This window comes from Mus caroli, unplaced genomic scaffold (genome assembly GCF_978045245.1).
Source record: "Mus caroli unplaced genomic scaffold, Mus_caroli_1 scaffold_2, whole genome shotgun sequence".
Taxonomy (NCBI): Eukaryota; Metazoa; Chordata; class Mammalia; order Rodentia; family Muridae; genus Mus; species Mus caroli.
Genome location: NW_028227257.1, coordinates 118,633,393 through 118,658,874, shown reverse-complemented (window position 1 = coordinate 118,658,874; position 25,482 = coordinate 118,633,393). Strand labels below are relative to the sequence as shown.

At 35.6% G+C, this 25,482-nt stretch overlaps 1 protein-coding gene across 13 annotated transcripts in view; it reads left to right on the top strand.

The window, feature by feature from the left end:
• The window catches only part of Slc4a10 (solute carrier family 4 member 10), a 458,674-nt gene that overhangs the window by 163,203 nt on the left and 269,989 nt on the right, over positions 1 to 25,482 (top strand). For all 13 annotated transcript variants that reach the window (XM_085834843.1, XM_085834838.1, XM_085834841.1 and 10 more), the window contains 2 exons: positions 5,392 to 5,536; positions 11,324 to 11,570. In XM_085834843.1, coding sequence (XP_085690969.1) covers positions 5,484 to 5,536; positions 11,324 to 11,570 — 300 coding nt within the window. In that variant the 5' untranslated portion in view covers positions 5,392 to 5,483. The remainder of the gene's footprint in view (positions 1 to 5,391; positions 5,537 to 11,323; positions 11,571 to 25,482) is intronic.

Below are 25,482 nucleotides of genomic sequence, written 5' to 3'. Positions count from 1 at the left end.
GTAGAATCTCAGGGTCATTTTGATTTGTGTTTCTCTGATCACTAAGGACTTTGAACATTACTTTAGGTGCTTCTCAGACATTGGCGATTCCTTGTTGTAAATTCTCGGTTTAATTCTATACCCCAATTTTTATTGGGTTGTTTGGTTTTTTGGTTGTTAGCTTCTTGAGTTCTTTATATAATTTGGACATTAGCCCTCTATCGGATGTGGAGTTAATGAAGATTTTTTTTTCCCAATCTGTAGGTTGCCTATTTGTCTTATTGACTATGTCCTTTGCCTTATAGAAGCTTTCCAGTTTTGTGAGGTCCCATTTATCAATTCGTGATTTTATAGCATGAGCCACTGGAGTTCTGTTTAGGAAATTTCCCCCTGTGACAATGAGTTCAAGGCTCTTTCCCACTTTCTTTTCTTTTAGATTCAGTGTATCTGGTTTTGTGTTGAGGTCTTTGATCCACTTGGACTTGAGCTTTGTGCAAGGTGACAAATATGGGTCTATTCCATTTATTGAAGACACTTTCTTTTTTCCATTGTATATTTTTGGCTTCTTTGTCAAAGATCAAGTGTCCATAAGTGTGTGGTTTTATTTCTGGGTCTTTAATTCTATTCCATTGATCAATGGGTCTGTCTCTGTACCAATACCATGCCATTTTTATCACTTTTGCTCTGTAGTAAAGCTTGAGGTCAGGGATAGTTATTTCCCTCAGACATTCTTTTATTGTTAAGAATTGTTTTTGTTTTTCTGTGATTTTTGCCTTCCCAGATGAATTTGAGAATTGTTCTTTTCATGTCTTTGAATAATTATGTTGGGGTTTTGATGGGAATTGCAGTGAATCTGTAGATTGTTTTTGGTAGAATGGCTATTTTTACTATGTTAATTCTGCCAATCCATGAGCATGGGGGATCTCTCCATTTTCTGATATCTTCTTTGATTTCTTTCTTGAGAGACTTGAAGTTATTTTCATACAGGACTTTCACTTGTTTGGTTAGAGTTATCCCAAGATATTTTATATTATTTGTGGCTATTGCAAAGGGAGTTGTTTCTCTAATTTCTTTCTCAGCCTGTTTATAATTTGTATAAAGGAAGGCCACAAATTTATTTGAGTTAATTTTATATCAGGCCATTTTGCTGAAGTTGTTTATCAGCTGGAGAAGTTCTCTAGTAGAATTCTTGGGGTTGCTTAAGTATACTATAATATCATCTGCAAATAGTGATACCTTTATTTCTTCTTTGCCAATTTGTATCCCCTTGATCTCTTTTTGTTGTTTTAGTGTTCTAGCTAGCACTTAAAGTACTATATTGAACAGATATGGGGAGAGTGGGTATCCTTTTCTTGTCCCCGATTTTAGTGAGAGTGTTTCAAGTATCTCTCCATTTAATTTGATATTGGCTTTAAACAGTATTTTCACTGTCTTATTTTCCTGCTATGTCCTCTAGGTACCAGGACAGTGACTTTTCAATTACTGGCATATAAAAGCTTTGAAATAGCAATTTGCTAAAAAGCAAAGCAGTATATTAACAGCAATTTTTATACTAGTAAAGTCAGTAATAGTTGAAATACGTATGTTTTCAATAGATCTCTATTACTAAGAAAGAATATAATACTTTTACTCATTTTCATTTTAAAATAAGAAACTAGTGATGGAGAAAATAAGGTATTCATCTTACAAAGTCCTTGCTTTATGTGACTTTAACTTTCTTGCATTTGAACAGCACATTCAGTTTTAGATCTTCCTTTTTATTAAGATGAAAATTGCTTTTACATGATACAGTATAGAGTAAATTAAAATTTTGCAAGTTTTTTGATTGGAAACAAAGTTAGATGGATCAATGCAATGTTGGGTTATGACAACCAACCATTTTTCAATCCTTTTTCTCTTCCCTCTTTCCTTAGGGCAAGGAGCCCTTTCTTAGGGATTGCTCCCACACCACTCTGGCCTGTATTTCTCCAGAAACTTCTGGATTTGTTTTACTATCTTTTACTGTCACTCCAATAGAAATAATAACAAGACCAGCACTTGTCTTCTGATTTTTAAATAAGTGATGGACCTGGTATTAAAAACTAGATGGTTATGTTCACACATAGGGAAGCTCATGAGGTTAATGAAAAAGTACCATTGAACAGACACTAAAGGACAAATGCCTCTCAGAGCTCATTTTTGCTCATATTTTGTTTTATCTTGAACTACTGGTTTTTAATAATGTTGATCAAGTCAATGTTATTTCTGAAAGTAAAAGTCATCAATGGTTTTTATGTCACATGTGTGTGATATTTGTGTTCTAGTGAAGAAATACTTGTGTTTACTAACTCTGAACTTTTGCCCTAAAGTATGTGTGTTTGTGTGTGTGTGTGTTTTAAAGGAAAGTTGAAATACAAACATAGAACATTACCAGGCTTCTAACCAAAGGTTTGGAAACGGTTTGATTTATTGAGAATTATTTTATAATAATACATTTTTATTCAGCATTCAAAAATTTAGAATACTGACTGGCCAGTGAAGTCCAGAATGTGTTTAAATGGTGATGTTTCCTTGGGGCTTCTTCATTGCATTGCTCTAACATCCATACTCAGATATTTCCCCAAATTCACTTTCAGCTCTCTTCTTGACATCCTCATTTGGGCATCCCTAGCTAGTTCACTCAATGAAATAATGATGGTTCCCACTATTTGTTGAGGAATTACTATATACTGGAAAATATTATAAGTACTACACTGGCATTAGCTGATTTAATTCTCAGAACAGTTTAAACTTGTTTTTTAATTAATTTTACAAAACCAAGGGTTCAAGAGTTCAAAAAACTTACGCAAGTTGGCATGGACATCATATTTCACGAGTACAAAGTTCCTTTATTTCTTTATTTTACACTTCTCTTGTCTTTGCTTTTATTTTTTCAAACACTTGGAATCGAAGTCGGGGTTTACTACATGCTGGGCAAGTACTCTTCTACTGGACTATCCTCCCCTCTCTCCAGCAAAATCTATGTTACTACAGCTTCATAGCATCTTTTGTGACACAAAGTAGAAGCTTTTTATTCAAATTTTAAGAACTTGTAAATGCTTTAGCCTTAAAAATTAACAATTAGATAAATAATTCATTATCTGTGACATTAAATATTTGATTATCTTTGACACCAAATGAGAATTTGCTGGAAACATATGATTTACTACATGTATAGAAGAAACAGAAGACAAGAGGAAAGCATATTACATGTTTGACTAAACAAAGGCAAACAACCTAACCCAGGTCATTAACACTGCAGGATTTCTCACCCTGACACAGGAATTATCACTTCAATTATTTTCTGTTAAGAAACAGGACCACATGTTTCTTCTCTGAATGAAGTTTGAAGAAGCCTTGCTATAAATAAAGCACCATTACATACATCATTGTTATAGAAATACTGTGGGGTTTTTTTGTTTGTTTGTTTGACCACATCCATTAAAAACAAACAACACTTTCTGAGTTCATATAAATGCCAAGTGTGGATGTAGACATCATGATTCTTTATGCTAATTACATTTAGGATAAACATTTTATTTGGTAACCTAAACAAATTAAAGATCAGTTACAGCATAGTGTAAAATGTATCTTCTTTGAGGCAGGTAACTTCCTTTATTGGAGGCTTACTAGGTGTCTTCACGTTGTATGAACTTCAGCAAGTTGCTTCACTTGGATATATTTCAGTTTTTAAATATATCAATTGATATAAAACACATTTTAGGGTTGAAATTAAAGATAAATTAAATATGTTAAATATAAAATATAAAACATTTAGCATGGTATGGGATATAGCCTGAAGACTAAAACCATGGTGGATTTTTTTTGTTGTTTGTGAAACAATGCATAGCATACCAGTTCACTTACGATGTATATAATGTTTGCCATTTGCTAAATAATTAGTGATACTTAAGCCAAATGCTTGCTCTCTCTCTCTCTCTCTCTCTTTCTTCCTCTCTTCTTTTCTTTTCTTTCTTTCTTTTTTCTTTTTCTTTTTTTTTTGATTTGAGACGGGGTCTCCTCACTCCATCTAGATGTCTACATACTACTCACTCTGTAGACTAAGCTGGTTTTAAACTCAGATCCACCTGCTTCTGCTTCTAGAGTACTGCGATTAAGGATTGTGCTACTACACCAGGCTCAACAGGCTCACATCATTTTCTTTTAAGAAAGATACATGCTGTCTTGAGTAAGAGAACATATGAAAATCAAGTTACAAAAAGTGATATACATGCCACTTAATATAAACATCTCAATTTGAAAATACAGAACATTTATTCTTATCCCAACTTTCTAGATTAGAATTTTTGAATATGAAACCTACATAAAAGCATCCATATAAATTCAGATATAAGCTCAGTATGGATAAGTTTTAGTGATTCCTTTATATGAGGTAGATACCTTAAATTACATATATACATATATATATATTGCATTTTACCACAAAATTATAATATAATTATATAGTGTATATTTAAGCAAATTTATTAGACAGTGTATTTTCTTCTAGCTTTTCAAACTTCCTGTGTATTAATCTTTCCTTCTTCTCTTTCCCTGTGTATTACCTTCCTCCCCACTTCATTAATATCTGATAAATTATGCTTCTGATTATAGTTTAATATTCAGTTAAAATAATATTTGTAACAAATTTAAATATCTTTGACTCTATTAGTTATTCAGTTTTGCTTCAGAGACAATTAGTTTTGACCTAAATAATTAGAAACAAAAGAAAAGTAAGTAAAAAACAAGAAATAAATCTCAACTTACCTTTCTTCTATATCTTACATTGAGTATCAGCTGGCTTTTCTGCCCATGTGCTATGAATATGATAATGCTGTCTATGATTTTTCACTGTCTATACCATATATTAGTAATGTTTTAGTTTGCCATATACATAAATTTATGGGAAACTGTTCATATGCTTTTAACTTGATTTAGATGTCATCTTCTGTGAGGTGTCATCCTTCATATTCCCTTGCTTTCACTTGGCTCTGGAATAGGTGGCCCCTTTCCATCTTTCATATATGTATGACAGTCATGTTGTCCTCGGATGTGTCTGAGTATTCACTTCCTTTCCATACTGTAGCCTCCTTGGGGAATACTTTTCTAGTTTTTCCAGTGCCTTGCTCAGTATTGTATTCATAGGAATTATTCAGTAAATGCTGATTAAATGAATATACCAGTCTTTGTCTTTATTTTTGAGATACTTGTGTTCCTGAGAAATATTAGAATGCTTAAGTAAACATTAATTTTCTCATAATTTTTTTAAAAGTCAATTTTTTCTCTTGTTAAATTATATTTGTATTGATGCAAGATAATATTTTATATCATGACCAAGTTTGAAGTTATTTAAGTACCATTATTTTTTATTTATTCATTTTGTTTAATTCTTAGGATGCAATATCCAAATCCAGTTGGATTTCAGAAGACTAAACTTGGATACTGGTTCTAAATAGTAGTGTGTTAAGGAAAGCTGAAGATCCAGGATGTCCACAGCAAAGGTTTCCCTAGAACTGAAGAGAAGAAGAATTGGAAATGAGTAAGACATTTATTTCCAATGTACTTTTTTATGTGTTTTCTTTTCTGTTAGTTGAGCCTTGGTTTAGGATGAAGAAAGGAAGAAACAATGATAGGCAGTTATTTTAAATGAATGCATAGAATTTGAAAGTAGAAAGTGGCAGTTTTGACACAGCTTGGGTGAAATAGCAGAGACACACCTTAATAAATGGTTTAATTGCAGAGTTTATTTAGATATCATATCTTTAAGATAAGGACTTCTATTTCATGATTATAAGTCAACACTTGCTTTTAATGCAGTGAAAGGAATAAACAAAAAGGAACTATCCCCATTACCTTCAGGAAAGTCAAAATGTAGGTAATACATGCCAAATGGTACGAGTGACTCTCTCCAGTGGGTGAGGTAATACATGCCAAATGGTATGTATGAGTGACTCTTTCCAGTGGGTGAGATTATAAATGACTCTTTCTGATTTCTATATCATTCTTGATTTTCCTGGCTAAATATTATTCTTTAGGTTTATCTCCTTTCCACACTAACACATTAGTTAGGCAGTACATCCCTAGTTAATGGTACTCTAGCAAATTCTGGACAGCTCATTCTGTGATCAACACAGTACATTGAAAAGTCACCTTTTCCTTCTTTTATAGAGGCAGGCAACACAAAATATACAAGTCTTTATTGAAATTTGTAATAAAATACCATCTTAAAATTATTTTATGATATGTCCAAATTATAGTTTCTGATGAGGTTTTCTGTTCATAAGAAAATAAGCCCATTTATAAGTGAGTAATCAGAAAACATGTTGAAATTCTCTGACAATTACAGTAAATTTAGGATAAATACTCAGGGTATTAGATTTTATGAAATATTTAAAGTTTCTCTGGATACTGTATATAAAATATATAAGGATACTATTCACTAATAGTTTGATTATCAATGATTAAGTGGAGAAATTGCTGAGTATTAACTTCCATTGTTAATTCAACAGTTGTCATCTTTGATGATGCACACTCAAGAGCAAACAAACTTTTTTGTTCATCATAGTTTAAGAATGTATAGTAAAATTTACACAGGGCTCACTCTGAAAAACAATTATTTTGGTGTAATTCTTTAACTTGGTGTAGAACGATTATTTTATCACAAGGTCAACTTTGCAATAAGTATTACAAAGTTAGGAACAGAAATGATACATTCAGGGCCATTTAGCAAAGACAGTAATAATTAGAAAAAATGGTTGATAATTGGGGAAGTAGTAAGTTGAGACATAATTTTTTTTTATGGCAAAGAAGGGAAATTTTAACTTTTTCCCACAAAAGAAACACCTAAAGGAGTTTAAATCTTTAAAGTAAGGATGAGAAAAATGTCATTAAAAGTCATTTTATCTCGAGTTTTATACTTCGGTCTCTTGTTTTTTACATATAATTTTTATGTAGCTATATTGTCAAATAATTATAATACAACCATTTTAAGCTCATTGCTGAGTAGCTTACAAAAATAGATGAGACTCTGACTATGGTTATTTTATTTGTCCTTGACAGTTACTGGGGGTAACCCCTAATCTACTCTTCTAATTGCTGGCCTGGCTCCCTCCCCAGCAGTGTACCCCAGATAGTTGCTGTTTCTCCTGGCCATGTGCCCACTGTTCATTTGCCCTCAAAGTGACTTCCTCCTCTTCCCATCTTTCTCCTCCAACCTGGTCACTTCTCACCCACCTTCCTCTAATTCCTCCAGGAACTGGCTGCAGCCAATTCTATTTAACCAATAGTACTAAGTCAAGGAGCAAAGGTTTGCACCACAAAGCTCATAAACATGAGAGTCACTGGTAGACCCAGACCTTTGGGTGTAGAATCGAGCATTATAATGCATAACAACAGGTCTAAATTGTGGCCTTTTCTGAGCAGAGCCCATGTCTTATTTGTTTCAATGTACTTTCTAGTGCACAATAGCCCTTTAGCTCCTATTGAATTGAGCTAGTTTGGACTAAGATGCTGTTTTTCAGCCATCAACTGAGGACATAGACTGCAAGAATTCCCTTTCAGGATAAGTTAAGACACCACCTTAAAATTAAGAACTTAAATTGTTCAAATTTCAAGATTGGGAAAACCAGCTGTGATCTCAGAGACATGTGGTTTAAACTGTCTCTTTTAGTTTGTACTTCACCACAACTCTGAAATGCATTACTTAGTTTGCATATTCTTTTTCTGGTGATTGGTTAAAATTACTATCAAGTTAGGGCCCCAAAGCATCTGTAAAATGAGATTAAGTAGTGACTTTCCAGTTGTGGGCAACTATGTCCCACATTTATGTTTTATAGTAGGCATTCTTAGCTTTTCCCATAGTGATCAGGATTCATTTTTTTAAGCTGATAAGAAAACATTTTTGGGGTTGGAGAGATGCTTCAGCAGTTAAGAGCACTGACTGCTCTTCCAGAGGTCCTGAGTTCAAATCCCAGTAACCACATGGTGGTTCACAGCCATCTGTAATGGGATCTGATGCCTTCTTCTGGTGTGTCTGAAGACAGCGACAGTGTATTCATATAAATAAAAATAAATAAATCTTTAAAAAAAAGAAAACAGTTTTGTTTTCTTTTGAGTCAGGTAATTTCAATGCAGTGCTTTGATTGATTCATCTTACAAATCAATATAATATGTTTTAAATTGCTCAGAACATTTGTACGTGTCCCAATAGATATATAATTACTGGGACAGAGCATAAAGAAAGGATATAAACAGTGCTGGGATGTACTATCAGATGTAAAATATTTTTGAAATATTCATGTAAAAAATTTTAAAGTCATTGCCAGCCTAATGTTCAGATATTTTATATTAAAAAAAGCAAGGGACTTTGAGATCCAAGCTAAAAATCCAATACTTAAAAAAAAAACCCTGAAAAATAAATCTTTTTTTTTCAATATTAGTGTTGGTAATAATTTCTAGAACCCAATGTTTCCTTCAAATACATTAGATGGCCTCTTGTGCAAGGTAAACATTGTGTTAATGGGAATATCTTATTCCTAGATCTTAAAATAGCAAAAAGAAGTAGGAACTGAGAGTACACTGAGTGCAGTGTGGTTTGTACACTTGAGAGAGGAGATGAACTTGAGCTCAGCAAGAGGCTCAGGATGCAGGACAGATCATGGAAGGAAGCTCACACAGAGATTATTTCTTTTTCCTTACCAACAAAGGGATTGGTTAGGACAGGGCAGCTAGAGATGAGGTTAACTCATTGTTCAGTGCTTTCCGTAGTGCCTCTTTCTAAGCTGGACTCCGGCCGATCCCTACTCTCATTTCATTCTTCAGAGAGGAAAATTCCACTTTAATATTGCTGCATATGACAGGAAAATATCATTAGTAAACACAGTATCTGAAACATAATAGAATGAAAATAAGACTATTGTCACATTCTTGTAGGGTGTATAGAACATTAATTTATTTCCTTTGATGAACTGAGTCATACAGTTCTTAATATGATACTTCCAATCTGGCTGTTAGGTTTCAATAGATTCTTACTGGATTTCCAAGCAAGAGAAGCCTATTTTTAATCATGTAGGTCAGTTCTCAACCTTCCTGATGCTGTGGCCATTTAATACAGTTTCTCATGTTGTGGTGATCCCAACCATAATTTTTTTTCATGACTGTAATTTTGCTTCTGTTATGAATTGTGATGTAAATACCTGATATGGGGTAGTGCCCCACAGGTTGAGAACTGCTGATCTAGGCCCAAGGGAAAATACTATGGATTAGGAATTATACAAAATTCACTTTGGAGCAAGTTTCAAAAAGGAAATCCCCGGATAATTCACCTCCTAGACTCCACTAAGAATGTACAGATAAGATAACTCATGCATTTCATATTTCCTTATGCAATTTGGAATTTCTCTTCTCTTTTATTTCTCTTTCCCACCAGAATTTTGAAACCAATGATACTGTGCTAGAAGACTGTTTTCTTAGTAAAAATTCCATTACCTAGAGATGAGTGAGCACTTTCTCTCCAGCTATTGCTCATTTTATATGAGTTGGTTAGGGTATTGATTGATCCACTATCTCAGTCTTTGGCCATTAACTTTAAGATATTTTATGAAATAGATATAGTAGGTTAAATGAGGATAATTTTCTTTTTCTTCTTTCGTTTTTCCTAGGCAAGTATCTGATGCTTTTGGATCAGAGATATATAGAAAGATAGGATTTTAAAATTTTATACTATTTATTACTATTGTGTTATATTTCGTGTATATCTGTGAGGGTTTGTTTTCTCCTCCTACTCTGAGTGTTCTGGGCATGTAGTCGGTTTATTCGGCTTGATGGCAAGCACCATTTCCTGCTGCACCATCTTATTGGCCTTGAACTTTAGTAGTAGGCTCTGATGAATCCTATTACACTGGTACTGTTGGGAGAGTAAGTCCCAAAGCAATGGTTGTTCCAGCAAAGCACATTCAGAGTTGATTAATACATACTGTAGAAAATGATGATTAATAGGAATTTAAATGCAATTTTGTTTTTATTGTCTCACTTGGAATTTTCTTCATTATGTTTAAATTAATTTAGAAAAAATATAAACTAGGTGACTTAAATAGAAATTAATGTTCAAAGGACAGTTTTATTATGTTATTCATATAAATCATTTCTGATTGTTTGTTATGGTTATGTGTGTAGGTAGGAACACTTACTCATCAATTTGATGTAGAAAATCAGGTTGAGCCCACTTATTCCTAGTCAAATATCTTAAGATTCAGTTCCATTGTATAATCTAAATGTCCTATGAACAAAACTGTTACTCTTAACATTACAGTATAAAAACTAGTAGTTTCCCAGAAAGCAATAAAAACTTATTTTAAGAATTGTATTGAAGATGAAAAAGTTATCTATAATTCCATCTACAATAGATACAACCAGGAACAGTGCTGGCTTCCCCCCTGTAATCTCAACATTTATGACTAAGAGACAGGGAGATAACCAGTTCAAGGCTACTCTTTTCTTCTTACTGAGACCCTCTCTCAAAGACCTAAGAGATGGACATACAGCTCAGCGGTAAATATTTGCCTAGCATATCTGAAGCTCTGGGGTTGACTTCATATTCAGAAGACAGATCCCATAATCAATTTCAAGAAATATGTATGCAAAATGAATCCCATAATTATTTAAAAGAATGTGTGTGTAAACCATCGCCAATGTCTTTTTTCTAATGGTGTTCTTTGACTCCTCTCCTTCCAGGAATTACTTAACGAGTTAAGGCAAGGAATATATGCCTAAGCTACTGATCACATCTGCCACCTTTTAATTGACCTTTAATATATTTTAGTCATTGCTATTGTCAGAATATTTTCCATTCCTGTCTGCTTTGAGAGACAAATTTTAGAAAAAAAATCCTTTTTAATAGTGTATGACTTGCCAGTTTCTCACAATTTAAACATAGAAAATGTCTATTTTACCAATTTACAAATAACTTACATTTTTAAGTTAGTGAATGGTTCAAGCTCACTGACATTCTAATTTTGAAGTCATTTTACCTCAAATATCATACTAAATGATAGTAGGTAAGAGAACTCCTATTTAGACTTTGCACTGACATCACCATATTTGAACTGTTGTTTCCTATTGGATTCTGGAATGCAGTGAGTGTCTTAAGGTGTCAAAATCAGACTGAACTGGTTAGAGGCCAGCATGAACTCATTTGTATAAGAAGTTATCATCTCAGGCAAAATTCTCATTGCCCTTTGGACTCGTAGCATCATCGGCTGTACTTTATACAAGTATCCAGGTGTGGGCAGTGATTCAGGGCTTTGGGGATCTCTCTTACCGGCCCAAGGATTCAAGGCAATCAGTGCAAATCCTGGCCAGCAGCCCGAGTGAGTAGGAGCCATGTGACTCTGGTGAGTTGGAGTGTGCAGTTGCCTCCTGCTTCAGAGCTACCTGATCCGAATACTAAGCAGAGCGAGTGCCCGGCTGAGTGGAAGACACTGAAGACACTGCAGAGCAAGGTGCTTTTTCCAGAGGTGTTACAGAACATGGAGATTAAAGACCAGGGAGCCCAAATGGAGCCGCTGCTGCCTACGGTAAGAGACAACCTGCTGTCAAATAGATTAACCGCTTTGCTGCTGAACCTGTCAGGCAAGTGGTACGCTGCTAGGTGCTGGCAGAGTGTACTTTTGGGGTGGTGGAGAGCTCCCACAGCATATGGACAGGGTCTCCTCCCATCTCCAGAGACCGAAATGCTTAAAGCAGAGCACATGCTTTTTTTTTTTTTTTCCTCCTCAATATGGATGCAGCATGGTGATGAAATGTCTCATGTTTGTTGCTGTTTGAAGAAATGGCTAGGGTTTAGCAGCAGGGGCAGTTATGTGTCTTTCTCTCTGCCTGCTATTGCTTATCTTTCTGTTTCCGAAGATTTGCAGTGCTGACTCAAGCTCCTGCAAAAAACCCCCAAACCCCCTTATCCTATTTAGCCCTTAATACATTTCTTCCTGTGCTCCATCCTCAGGCAGTGAGGTGAGGGAATCTGCTGCTGTTGAAGCTCTAGAGATTTGATCTCAGCAGAAAACGGGAAAAGGGTCGTCTGTGTGTGTGTGTGTGTGTGTGTGTGTGTGTGTGTGTGTGTGGTCTGTCAGTATCTCTCTCAAAGGGACATGTACCACAGTTCGTGTACGTGGAAGGTATGTGCTTTTGGAGACAGGCATACTATTCACATATGAGTATATGAAAGGTTCCTGAACTGTCATTTGGCATTAGCCCATTTGTTTATCGCTGGGTCCGTTAGCCGCCTGCTTGATTTAATATTTGGTGTGATTGATTTGCCTGTCTTCTACACAATTCCTCTGTCTGGCGCACAGACTTTGACTTAAGGCAGCATCCCTTTTAGTCTGGGGCAGCTCAAGGGAGGTGTGGGTGAGGGGGTGGGAGGAGGTCAGTATTTACATGGTGAAGCGGAGATGCCAAACGTTAGTTACCCCCTAGCTTTCTATCAGCGTGATCATTGCCCAGAACAGCAGAAATCTCCGCAGCACCAAACCATGTAAGAGGCTCTTTTAAGCTCTTCAGTTGTGACCCACCTTGCAGACTAGGACCGCTGTAAACTGTCCTTTTCCAAATCCGTTCTCATCTTTCGAATACACAGTTATGTGATACCGTAGAAGGATAGAGCAATTTCTGGGCCACTGATTTAGGGCCTTAGGCTGCAGCCGGGTTCTAATGCCGCAAAAAAGATCCCGGTTTGCTTCCTGCATCAGCTGTGGCTACTGAGCATGCCCAGTGTTCCCCAGGACACCAGGTTTGGATAGGGAGGGAGCAGAGAGGTGGGAAGAACACCAGTGTCACCACGAAGAACAGAGCCTAAATTAAGAGCAAGGACAGTGGTGGGGGGTGGGAAAGGGTGTCAGATAATTGGCCAGCACTGCCTTAAAGCTAGAGCCATTGTGTGTGTGTGTGTGTGTGTGTAGTGTTGAAAAAAAATGAGTAAAAGATTTGTGTACCTTCTTAACTTGAATAGATACATAAATCGTGTTTCTGTGGTTACTCGGAATAAATAGTTTTAATGATACCAGGAGCTGTTTGTTCTGTAAACGCCAGGAACTATACACAGGAATTACAAGATGGAGATTTAGGAAAGATTAAATATAGGGGGGATAAAATCCCTTTTGTGGCAGGGGAGTGGATGGGGGTTGGGACTTGTCCTAGAAAAGCAGGCTGAAGCCAGTTTGATGTGGCTTATGGGTTGTCACTTGGTGGGAGCAGTTAAAGGATTTAAGACCAAATGAGGATTATCTGCAGGGGGTTAGAAATGGATGACTTTACTGGGCTACCGGTTTGTGGCTTAAAAGAACAAGGAACATAAAAGTTTGGCTAGAAAAGAGGAACTATCATAGAAAAGAATTAAAGGCCACATTTAAAAGTTTTCGTTTCCTTGGTGTTAATGGATAATATAGAATAGTTTTACAGGTTAATGCTAACACAAGAACCATGTTAGCAATATGTTTTTAAAAAGCCTAAAAATTAGGAAAAAATGGTGGTTTTGGCTCGATTTTATATTTGTATAGTGTTGTTTTTAACTTCTCCAATTGCTTTAATCAATAAAAAAAGAAGGTCATTTTTGCTATGTAGTAAATAAGAAATTGAGGCACATGGAGTCCAAATAAAATGTTGAAGGTTACATTGTAAGGAAGCCAGGCTAGACTATAGATCTTCGAAAACTAGTTTAAAAAAATCACTCAATATTTTTGTGTTAGATTTTTTTCATTATAATTTTTGGTTTTTTATTAGATATTTTCTTCAATTACATTTCAAATGCTATCCCAAAAGTCCCCTGCCCTTCTCCCCAACCCACCCACTCCTGCTTCATGGCCCTGGCATTCCCCTGTACTGGGGCATATATAGATTTTTTTTAAAATCAGGCTTACTACAATCAGTTTCCAGTTTCTCTTTATGTATGTTTACACACACACACACACACACACACACACACACACACACACACACACACACACTGTATATGTTTATATGTATGTAAGTGTATATTTATACATTTATATGTATATCTATATATACATATGAAGAGAAATCAATATTATTTAGGAACATATTATACTGAGGCCTGGCATTTCTTTTTTTTTTGTTTGTTTTTTTCCTGTAACCTTGGAACACTTAGGTCTTTCAGTTTACAACTGAAAAATGGGAATGCTATGGTATATGCCTTTTCATTTCATTTTTAAAAATATTTGTTTCTTTATTTCTCTGTATGTAGGGTGTAACTTCACTGTACATGTGTGGAAGTCAGAGCACAACTTGTAAGAGTCAGTTCTCTCCTGTCACTGTGGGTCCTTGGTATTAAATAAGCTCAGGTTCTTGGACCTGGCAATAGTCACCTTTGTCAGCTTATTTATCTCACAGGTCTAAGGCCACATTTTAAATGTAGTTTGACTATATAGGTTAGCTGTGGAAGGATAGTGACTCATTCAGTTAACTGCCTCTGGGCAGAGATCTGTCTAGTTTATTATTTTATTTGTGAAAAAGTAGATAAGGTTATCTTAGGAAATGGAAAATGTTAGAAAAAGAGAACATGGATTGTCTAAGTAACATTTTTATTTAATTTGATTTATAATCTAAGTTATAATTTTAATTTAAAACAAACTTATTACACATTGCTGCTTTGGAAGACATGTATAAGTAATGAATCCCAAGTCTTACTTGAGTATCTATTCTAGAAAGGTGGACTCTAGGAATAATGATATGCACAGGGTATTGTTTGTGAGAAGGGGAGGGGATCAAGAATCTATATGTTTTAAGCTTATGGTAAAAGTTTTGAGTTCAGATTAAGAAAGTAGGATAGTTTAGAAAGGGAAGAAAAAATCTGGGCCAAGCAGTCAGTCTAATCAGAGTTAGAATGTATGGTTATCTGTTTATGACATCCTTTTAGTTTAGGCTTTGATGATGGCTGCTTAGCTGTACCTACATCTGATCGACAGGTGTGCAGTTCAATGTACTGAATGTGAATGGAGACACGTGAGCACACTTTCAGCTCCACTCCTCTCATGTCTCAAAGGGCATAAGGCAATGCTGCTTTCTGAGAGCTGCCACAGCGGTCTCTTCAGTGAGTGCCGGCTAAGATGCACTATGCACTTACACGCTGACACTTGAACCTAGGAACTCACACACTGAAGTGAGCTCTACTACCGAAACGCATTCTGGTCCTGGGTTATATTCTTAGATAAAAGAAATGTAAGTTGAAGATTTGATTGTTTTTTTTCAAACAGTGTTATTCTGCAATCCAGACTGGCCTCAAACTCAAGGAAATTCACTTCTTCAGCATTGGAAGGAAGGGCTGGAGTTGCAAATATATGCCATCACACCTGGCTTTAATGCTTTTGTCATAAAAATTGCCTCATATATTCCTCAAAACTAAGGGTATGTTAGTTTTCTTTAGGAACAAGGAATAATTCATTTATAATCCCACTTGCCATATACCATGTGCCCTTCCCATATATCACTTATCGAGTAGTGTGTGCATTAGAGCATGCTAATCAATGGGTTTTACTGTGCAATCTTTATTTGTATATAATGTTCTTTGCTCATGTTCACTTTACCTTTATTCTCTTTTTCCCTCCTCTTTCCTCAATTCCCATCCTCTCCTCCAATAGCCTCTCTTCTACTCTCATGTCTCTCTCTCAATCTCTCTCTCACACAATGTTTTATCAGGATCTTTTTGCAAATGAGACCATTTCATTTTTTCTTATGGTAAGCTAAAATTTCTCTCTCTCTCTCTCTCCACATACACACACACACACACATGTCTCACATATTTATTTATCTGTTGATTGACAACTAGATTGTTCCACATCATGCTAGTATGAGTAATGCTACAGTAAACATGGAAATGCAAATATCTCTGTGATATACTGATTTAGATTCCTTTGAGTAGATAGTGATGAGTGGACACCTATATAATATGGCAGTGATATTTTTAACTTCTTTTGGAATCTCCATATTTCTTTTCATTGTGGTTGTACAAGTCTGTGTTTCCATCAGTAGTCACAATGGTTCCTTTCCCCTACATCCTTGCCAACATTTGCTGTTTATATTCTCTGTGATAATTGCCCTGACCGGAGTGAGGTAGAATCTCAGTGTGGTTTTGATTTGCATTTTTCCTGATGACTAGACATGTTAAACACGTTTTTATGTTTATCTATTAAAAACTGTCTGTTGTGTTCATTTAGTGATTAGACTGGTGAGTTGGTTTTGGGCTAGTTCATTGGATTCTGTGTATATCCTACCTTGATAGTCTGTGATTAGATGAATAAATAGCAAGGATTTTCCGGATTCTGTAGACTGTTTCTTCACTCTGTTGTTTCTGTGAAGAAGCTTGTTGCTCTCATACAATCCTGCTCATCAGCTTTTGGAGTAACTTACTATAGCATTAGTTTCCCTTTCAGAAAGTGCTTGTTAATGTCTATATCTTCAAGTGTCTCTCCTATATTTTTCTTCAGCCTTTTTGAGTTGTAAAATCTTACCCTAAGGTCTTTGATCCATCTTGAGCTAATTTGGGATGGGGTATAGGGTGAGAGATACCGATCTAATAACTTTGTCATTCTAACTTCAATCTCACTCCATTCTAAATGAGGATATTTAGTTTTCTACATGCTCTCCTTTAATAGACTGTTTTTTCTTTTTCTTTTTCTTTCTGCAATGAAGTTTTTTGGACCTTTGTAAATAATTAGCTGGATGTGGCACTGTGGGTTTATTTCTGGTCCTCTACTCTATCCTGTTGGGCTTTATGCCTTCTCCTGTGCCAGTACCATGCTATTTCTGCTATGATGGACTCTAGGGCAATTTGAATTCAGATACTGTGACACCTCTAGTGTTGGATTTTATGCTTGGGTTGCTTCACCTTTTACGTGTTGGGTTTCATGATTTTTCTTGTTTTCTTTATTTATGAAGAATTCCATTAGAGTTTTGATGGAAATTGCATTGATTCTGTAGGTAAGTTTTGATAATAGGGCAGTTCCCCCAATATTACCTCTGGATAGGTCTTATTGCTTTAGAGCAGTTTGTGTTCCCAGCAATATTGTATAGAAGATAAAGACATTTCCCATATATTCTTTTCCTGTCCACATGTTTAGACACCTTTACTAACAGTATTACTCACCAGAATGTGATATTTTGTTACAGTTTATGAATGTTTACTGACACTCCTCAGTTTGTGGTGAGAATTTTGCTCCTGCCTTTCCACCTCTATGCTGGGAATTTTGCTAGTTTGCTTGCTTGGGTTTTGTACATGCTTTTACTGTTATTATCTGAACAGCCACTGTCAAACTCAGGGTCATCGAGAGTTTTTCCTATGTTATATCTTCTCATGGTTTTTATAGTTTTGTGTTTTTTAAATTTCTGGTTAATCTTGAGTTATTTTCCTGAACAATGAAAAATATATGTTGAAATTTATTTTTTTGTATTGATATATAGATATTCCAGAGTTTCATTGAAAGATACTATTATCCATCTACTTATAGTGCCTTACTCTTTTGTCAGAATTGAGGCATAACAGGCCCTCTGTGTCTGTGGGTCTATTCTGGTCTCCTCTCTGCTCTCTCAACCTTCTTCATATATTGCTGGAGCTTTATAGTAAGTCTTGGTGTTGGGCACTGACAGTCCTTTAGATTTGTTCCTCTTTGTCAAAAATATGTTATTTTTTTGTGGATTTTTCCCTCTCTACAGAAACAGAGAACCAGTTTGTTAACATCTACAAAAGAATTCGCTTCTTTTCTTTCACTTGTGATTGTATTGAATCTAAAGATAAGATGTGGAAGAACTGATGTTTCTCCATTGTCTATTTATTTAGTTATTCAGTTTATTTTATATTTATATAAAATATAAATTTTATGTGTTAAATTTATATTTATGTACTTTTGGTGTCAGTATTATGGTTAATTGTTTTAAAATTCAATTGCACTTGTTTAGTGCTGGGAAATATGACAATAATTAATTTTGTGTATTAATCTTGCATCTTGAACTTTGCTTCACATATTATCTTCAGGAGGATTTTCCTGTTGATTATTTAGGATTTTTTTTTTTTACAGAAACAATTCTTTTATGCATAAATAAAGATTTTTATTTCTTTCTTCCAAATCTGTATTTTCTTTTATTTTGATGTTCTTATTGCAGTTATGACAATGTTAAAATAATAGAAACCTGATGGGACATCTTTGCCTTGTTCCTGGTCTTAGTTGGAAAGCAAAGAATTTCTTATCAGAAGTGAAGGGGAGGGGACACCTAGAGGGGGCAACATTTGGGATGTAAATAAATAAAATAATAAATAAATAATAAGAAGAAAAGATTATGTAAAGAGCTAGCATTTCACCCCAATTTTCAAGATCACTGTAAGTCTGTTCCTCATGAAATGTGTATTACTGTAGTATAGTATTCCAAACTCTAAAAATCATGCTTTTTTTGTTTTTCTGATTTTCATAGTAAGTTTCTCCAAAAATCTCATGCTTGAAGATAATTTTTTATAAACTAATGTATGTCTGTTTTCAAATATGTAAGTGGTGAAACAAAAGAAAAGCAGATATGAATCAGCAGAGAACAGATGAGGGTTAGTTATGGACGGGAGTAAGATTTTACTACAAATATGTGTGAATAAACTTTTGGGTTTAAACTTTTAGACACTACTTTGAAACTAATATACTATTTTAAATAATATTTTATTTAGTTTGAAAATATGAGTATTTTAAAATGTATATTGAGTAAAAATATTTTAAAATACTCTGTTGCTTAAAATGTTTATAATTCATGAGTTTATTAATTTTAATAACTAACATATTCCTGTTCCATACATTGCTACAAAAGGAACTGAATATTAAAAACATGTCCAAGAGACTAACCTAGTGTGGTTTATTAAATATATAAAAGTAGCCTCTTTTGCCTAATAAAGAGTTTGAGTTTTAAACTGTGGGGGAACACCCTCTTCAATAATTCAGGTATTCACTAATGGTTTCATTCTGAGGTTGTTTTCCTTGTTTAGATGTTACAAGATGAGTATTAGTTTCCTAGGTCTTTCATAAAAAAGGAAAACAATCTTCCAGTTGAAAACATGTGCATTAATTTTAGTCCTGGAGACTGAAATGAAGGTGCCATGAGGAGTGTTCAAAGCTATAACTCTAGTCCTTGCTTCTTCCTTTGCATATTCATTCCTCTAGTATCCTCTCTCTTTTTGTAGGGATACCAACATATTTGATTAGAGCCAGCCTAGTAATCCCATTTTGACTTGTGCACATTTAAAAAGATTTATTTACAAACAAGGATTCCACTCAACATCTCTTTTTGGAGAGCATAGTTCCACACGTAAGAAAGCATGTGATATTTTTGTTATAGGTGTCTATTTTCACCCTCACATTTCAATGGTGATTAAAGTTCTTCATAAATTACATAAAAACTTAAAACCTGGCCAGGAAAATGTCTTATCAAATAAGGGAGCTTGCTACCAAGGCTGACAACATTTCAATTCCTTGAACTGGAATTCGAATGAAAGAATCTACTACAATTCATCCTTTGATTTCCATATCATGCCGATACACACATAAATGTAATAAAAATTTAAAAACTTAAAATTTACTATTTAGATATAATTTCTAATATTAAACCAATAAAGAGGAAACTAACATCAGCTGCCACATGTAGAATTCTTTCTTTTCCCTTCCTTCTTTTTCTTGCTCCCCCTCCCTCTTTTAAAAAATATTATATAAATGTGTGTCTGTGTGTGTATGTATGTGTATGCTCCATCTTCATGTGCATCAGAAGAGGGAACCAGATCTCACAACAGATGGTTGTGAGCCACCATGTGGTTGCTAGGAATAGAACTCAGGACCTCTGGAAAAGCAGTCAATGCTCTTAACCTCTGAGCCACCTCTCCAGCTCGTCTTCTCCTTCTTACCTTCACTCTTTTCTTCTTTCCCACTTGGTTTTGCTATGTAGCCTAGGTTGATATGAAATTTGATTTGTAGCTCAGCCTGGTCTGAAACTTATGACCTGCTTTCCTTAGCCTTCCAAGTACTGATCTCGCAGACATGTGCCATGAGGCATGTTTCGAATGTTTTCTAATAATTAATGCAGGTATTCTAGTAATTAATGTGCCATCTTCCCTGGCACACCTGACAGATCTATGCATATATGTGATCACATGTACTGTTTCCAGTAACTGAAACAAATATTGTGGGGTTTTTTTTCTTTTTCTTTTTTTCTGTTTTATTTTTCTTTCATTTTTCAAGATAAGGTTTCTCTTGTAGCTCTAGCTGTTCTGGAACTCACTCTGTAGACCAGATCACTGGCCTTGAACTCTGAGATCCTCTTGTGTCTGTCTCCTGAGTGCTGGAAATAAAGGCATGTGCTACCAGATCTGTCTTTAGAAACTTTGTTTTATATATGTGAGTACATTGTTGCTGTCTTCAGACACACCAGAAGAGAAAATCAAATTCCATTGCAGATGGTTGTGAGCCACCATGTGGTTTCTGGGAATTGAACTCAGGACCTCTGGAAGAGCAGTCAGTGCTCTTAACCGCTGAGCCATCTCTCTAGCCGCAGAAACCTTTTTTTTTTTTTTTTTTTTGAATTAATTTTTTATTAGGTATAATTTTAAGTGTGCAATTCAAAGATTTTTCAGTAAATTTATAGAGTAGTGCAACTGCCATTATAATCTTGTTTTAAAACATTTTTTAATGCTCACCCTAAATTTTCTTTGAAGCCACACAAAATCGCAGCATGAAGGTGAGAAAGTAGTAATCCCTCATTGATGAGGAAGTAACAGCAGCCCCGCTCTCTCACTTCTGCTCCCCTTCCCCCATAGTCTCTGAGTCACACAGGGAAGGGGTGTGGGCTAAGCACGCCACAGTTGCTCATCTTCTGCACTCTGACCAGATGCAGGTCTTTATATTAAGTTCAACCTGCTGCAAAATGAAGGCTCTCTGCTGAGGATTGAGGGCTGCACTAATGAATGGACACAGAGACAACTATTCAGGAAGTAGTTTGATACTATATTCATTTAGTAAATAATCATAATCAGTTCTTCTGTATGAATGATAACTTCCTCACCCATGGGTCCTTGACCAGGTTACAGTGCCAGGCATAAGTTTTGTCTTACATGGTAGGCGTTTAATCAAATCAGAAAGCTATCGGTTCCTCCATACAATTTATGTCACTAGTGCACCAGTTGGCATGCCTTGCCAGGCCTGACACTTTTGTAGTTAGCAGGGTTTACAACTGGGTAAGTCTGTTGATGACTTTTCTCTCTCAGTAGCCTGCATAGCACCTTCCAGCACTATGAATGCTCTCCAGAGGGCAAATTTCTAGATCAAGACCAGCTCCATGTCCTATGTAATTTCTTCAAAAGTACAGTCTTACAATCTGGTTTTGGTAGATATCTAAGTGCAAGTACAGGAGCTAAAACATAGACTTTAAAAATATGAATTCCAATAGGTAAGTAGTAAATAAGTTTCTTATTTATCATTCATTGAACATCATTTAGCAATATCACATCTACAATAGTAATATATTAGTTATATTTGAATGTGCACACATGGAGCTATAGCCTGCTCCTCAGTGGGTTCTAGTCTCTTCGAAGCTGACTGTTTTAGGTGATGCTGTAGTACTGTCATACAGCCAAGTGCACTGAATTTCCTAAATGTTTCCTGAATAATTTTTAGATACCAATACTACTCACATTAATGAAGAGCTAGATCGTTAGGGATGGACATTTATAGGTATACTGATTATAAGTTATGCCAACTTTGATAAACTAGCAACATATTTACCTTGTTACTATTCTTATCTGTAAACTAGAAATGGTAGCACTGATACCTGCCTTGTAGATTTGTGAGAGTTAGTAAAATACATATATATTAAAGATTCTTTGGATTAATGACAAGTAACTATGGTTACTGCTATTATTATTGGCTTCATCTTTTTACTTTTGAGTGAAAATGATTATATGAAGATTTTAAAATGATATAATTTATTGAACAATTGATTCAGTAGCTTGATAGATCTATTTGAAAGTAATAGAGAAGAGTGTCAATAGCATAATCTGGCAATTACATAACTATGTTTTTCGGGGTGGGGCGATGGCTCAGCAGTTAAGAGCACTGACTGCTCTTCCAGAGGACCTGAGTTCAATTCCCAGCAACCACATGGTGGCTCACAACTATCTGTAATGGAATCCGATGCCCTCTTCTGGTGGTTCTGAGACAGCTGCAGTACACTTATATAAATAAAATAAATGAATCTTTAAAAAATATGTTTTTCATAATTATAACGTTACTATTTACTTTTAAGGCTAGCTTAGAAAGACTTTAATGCAAAAATAATTTAGACAATTTATTTTTTTAAAATTTTTATTTTAGATAATCTTACTTTCACATAGTAATTATAAAAGTAATACATATGGCTTCTATGTGTATTGTATGCTTATCCTAATGTTAACATTTTAGATACTAGATAGTTAACAAAAACAGGATACTGATATTTATGCAATTAACTTTGCTATCTTATTTAAGGAATCCCTGCAACTGTGAACAATGGCTCAGTTGGTAATGTGCTTGCTGCACAAGTATGAGGACCTGAGTGTGGATGTAGTCCCTATGCAAAAGTTAACTGTGGTGATGTGTGCTTGGCATCCCAGCACTAGAAAGGTAGAGACAGGACCCAAGGGGCTCACTGGCTAGCAAGTCTAGCAGAATTGGGAAGCTTCAGGTTCAATGAGAAATGCCATCTCAAAAAGGTGGATAGCGATTTAAGAAGACACTTGACACTGACTCTGGCTTAAACACACACACACACACACACACACACACACACACACACACCGCAAAACATTTTTTAACAGACAGCACCAATTTTCCTATCCTATTAAATATTTATTGAATGTATTTAATATACATTTCAGAAAAACCTCATTACATAGCATACCTCTTTAATCTTCTTTAATTGTGACCTTCACATTTTTGACATATACAAGTCATTTAAAGATATTACTATTATTTTTATTATATTTTTTGAGAATTTTGTGCAATGCATTTTCAAGTTTACACTCTTTTCCCCTATTCTTTCTAGATCCCCAAACCTTTTTTCCTACCCAACTTTGTGTCTAAAAAACAAAACACAAAACCCAAACCCAAACCCAAACCCAAAACCAACCAACCAACCAACCAACCAACCAACCAAACAAACAAGAAACCCAAACCTGCCTATTTCTTACTGTGCACTTGTTTGAAAACTTTATATTAAGATTCAGGCTGTGAGTTTTGGTCATAAATACCATGGAGGTGATGTCTTCTTTTCTATGCCTTGTATCACTTGACACAAAAACCCCTAGTTTTTGGTGCTGCTAACTGAACGAACAAAACAAATAAGGAAAAGAAAGGAGACATGACTGCTCCTAGGCATAGTGGAAGAGAAAGTTTGTTATAGACATATGGAAGAGCACAACCAGAGGCATGGACCTCTGGGATAATCCCGAATGAACAGGACCCTGAACTGTGCCATGGCAGGGTAGGGGTATGAAGAGAGAGGAAGTAGGGCTAGGATCCAGGATGCCCAAAGGAACAAAGAGGACTGGTCACCAAATGGTTGGATTATATTGAGAAGAGCAGACCAGCTCCCTGGGCTGGATAGTTCAGGGTAGGAGGCCTGTAAGCCAGCCATACACATAACAGGTATGGACTATAGGATGCATCATGGACCTGGCCACCATATCCGCTTTGATGTGTTAAGTAGGCATCTCAGTCCGGGGTTGAAACCTAACATTAACCTTTATTATGGAGGTGTTTCTTGGAATTTGGACTATCAAATAAACAAGCAAAACCAACCAGCCAACCAAACCAAAGAAACAACAAAACAAAATAAAAATGTTTCTTTTTGTATAAAACTCTGGTAGAGATGCAAATGTACTTTGTTCAAGCTTTAGCATCCTCATGGTGAGTATTTCCTGTAGTATTCTAGTGTTTACTGTATCATAATGATTTTTCTATTTCTTTTATTTCCATCTTTAAAATATAAGATCTAGGCCTGAAATTCTAGCTTCTTGAGAGGCTGAGATAGCAAATTTAAAATCTGCCTCTGTAACAGAATGAGTTCAAGACGAGCTGGGCAGCTTAGTGAGGCTTAGCTTTCAAAAAAAAAATAGGGGGCAATGACTATAGTTCAGTGGCTGTGGTTGACTGTGCCCAACATTGGGGCATTGCTGTCAGTCCTTTCCCAGGTTCATGATTTTGCATTTGTTTTGCCCTATGGGACATCTATGTGTCCACTGAATTGTAACTACTACCCATTAGTGCCTGATGGGATCATTAGTGGAAACATAAGTGATGGCAATGACTCTCTTCTCTCTGTATCGATCAATATCAGGTGGTCCAGTACTGAGAAGTACAACCCTGAGCTCCTACTTCATCAATACCTGACTGTTGATTGGTCCATTCTTATGTGCACCTAGTGTGAACATTTTTAGCTTTGTGAATTCATGATTGCAATGGCTGTGTCTTGCCCAGGAGATGGCATTTCTCAGCCTTTTACCTTATATTCTGACTCTTTCTTTTTTCTTTTTTTCTGCTTTATATTTCAACAACATTACTTAACTCTTAGAGGGAATAATGTATAGATTATACAGCATGTAAAGTAAATCATATTTTTGAATTGGTTACAAGACAGGAGTTTTTCATATGATTTTTCTTACCACTCTTTCATTTTGGCTTACCTTCTCCCATCTTATCTCCCCTTTCTCCTCTACCTCCTCCCTGTTTAAAGATCTCTACTTCTTTGCTACTTTCATAGTATCCTGTTCCATTCTCTCCATTCCTTAAGAAATCTCCCCTCCAACAGCCTCTTTCTAGTTTCCTGCAGGTCCATGTTGAACAAGCAAAATTAGGAATTTGAAGTTAGGATCCATATATGATAGAGAACATGCTGGATTGTTTTATTTTGATTGAATTACCTACTTCAATATAATTTTTTCAGTTTTAGCCATTTGTCTGCAAATTTCATAATTTCAATTTCATTTTTTTCCAATTTTTTATTAGGTATTTTCTTCATTTACATTTCAAATGCTATCCTGAAAGTCCCCCATACTCCCCCACTTCTCCCCTACCCACCCACTCCCACTTCTTGGCCCTGGCATTCCCCTATACTGGGGAATATATAAAGTTTGGAAGACCAAGGGGCTTCTCTTCCCAATGATGGCCAACTAGGCTATCTTCTGCTACATATGCAGCTAGAGACACAAGCTCTAGGGGTACTGGTTAGTTCATATTGTTGTTCCACCTATAGGGTTGCAGACCCCTTCAGCTCCTTGGATACTTTCTCTAGCTCCTCCATTGGGGGCCCTGTGTTCCATCCAATAGCTGACTGTGAGCATCCACTTCTGTGTTTGCCAGGCACTGGCATAGCCTCACAAGAGACAGCTATATCAGGGTCCTTTCAGCAAAATCTTGCTGGCTTATA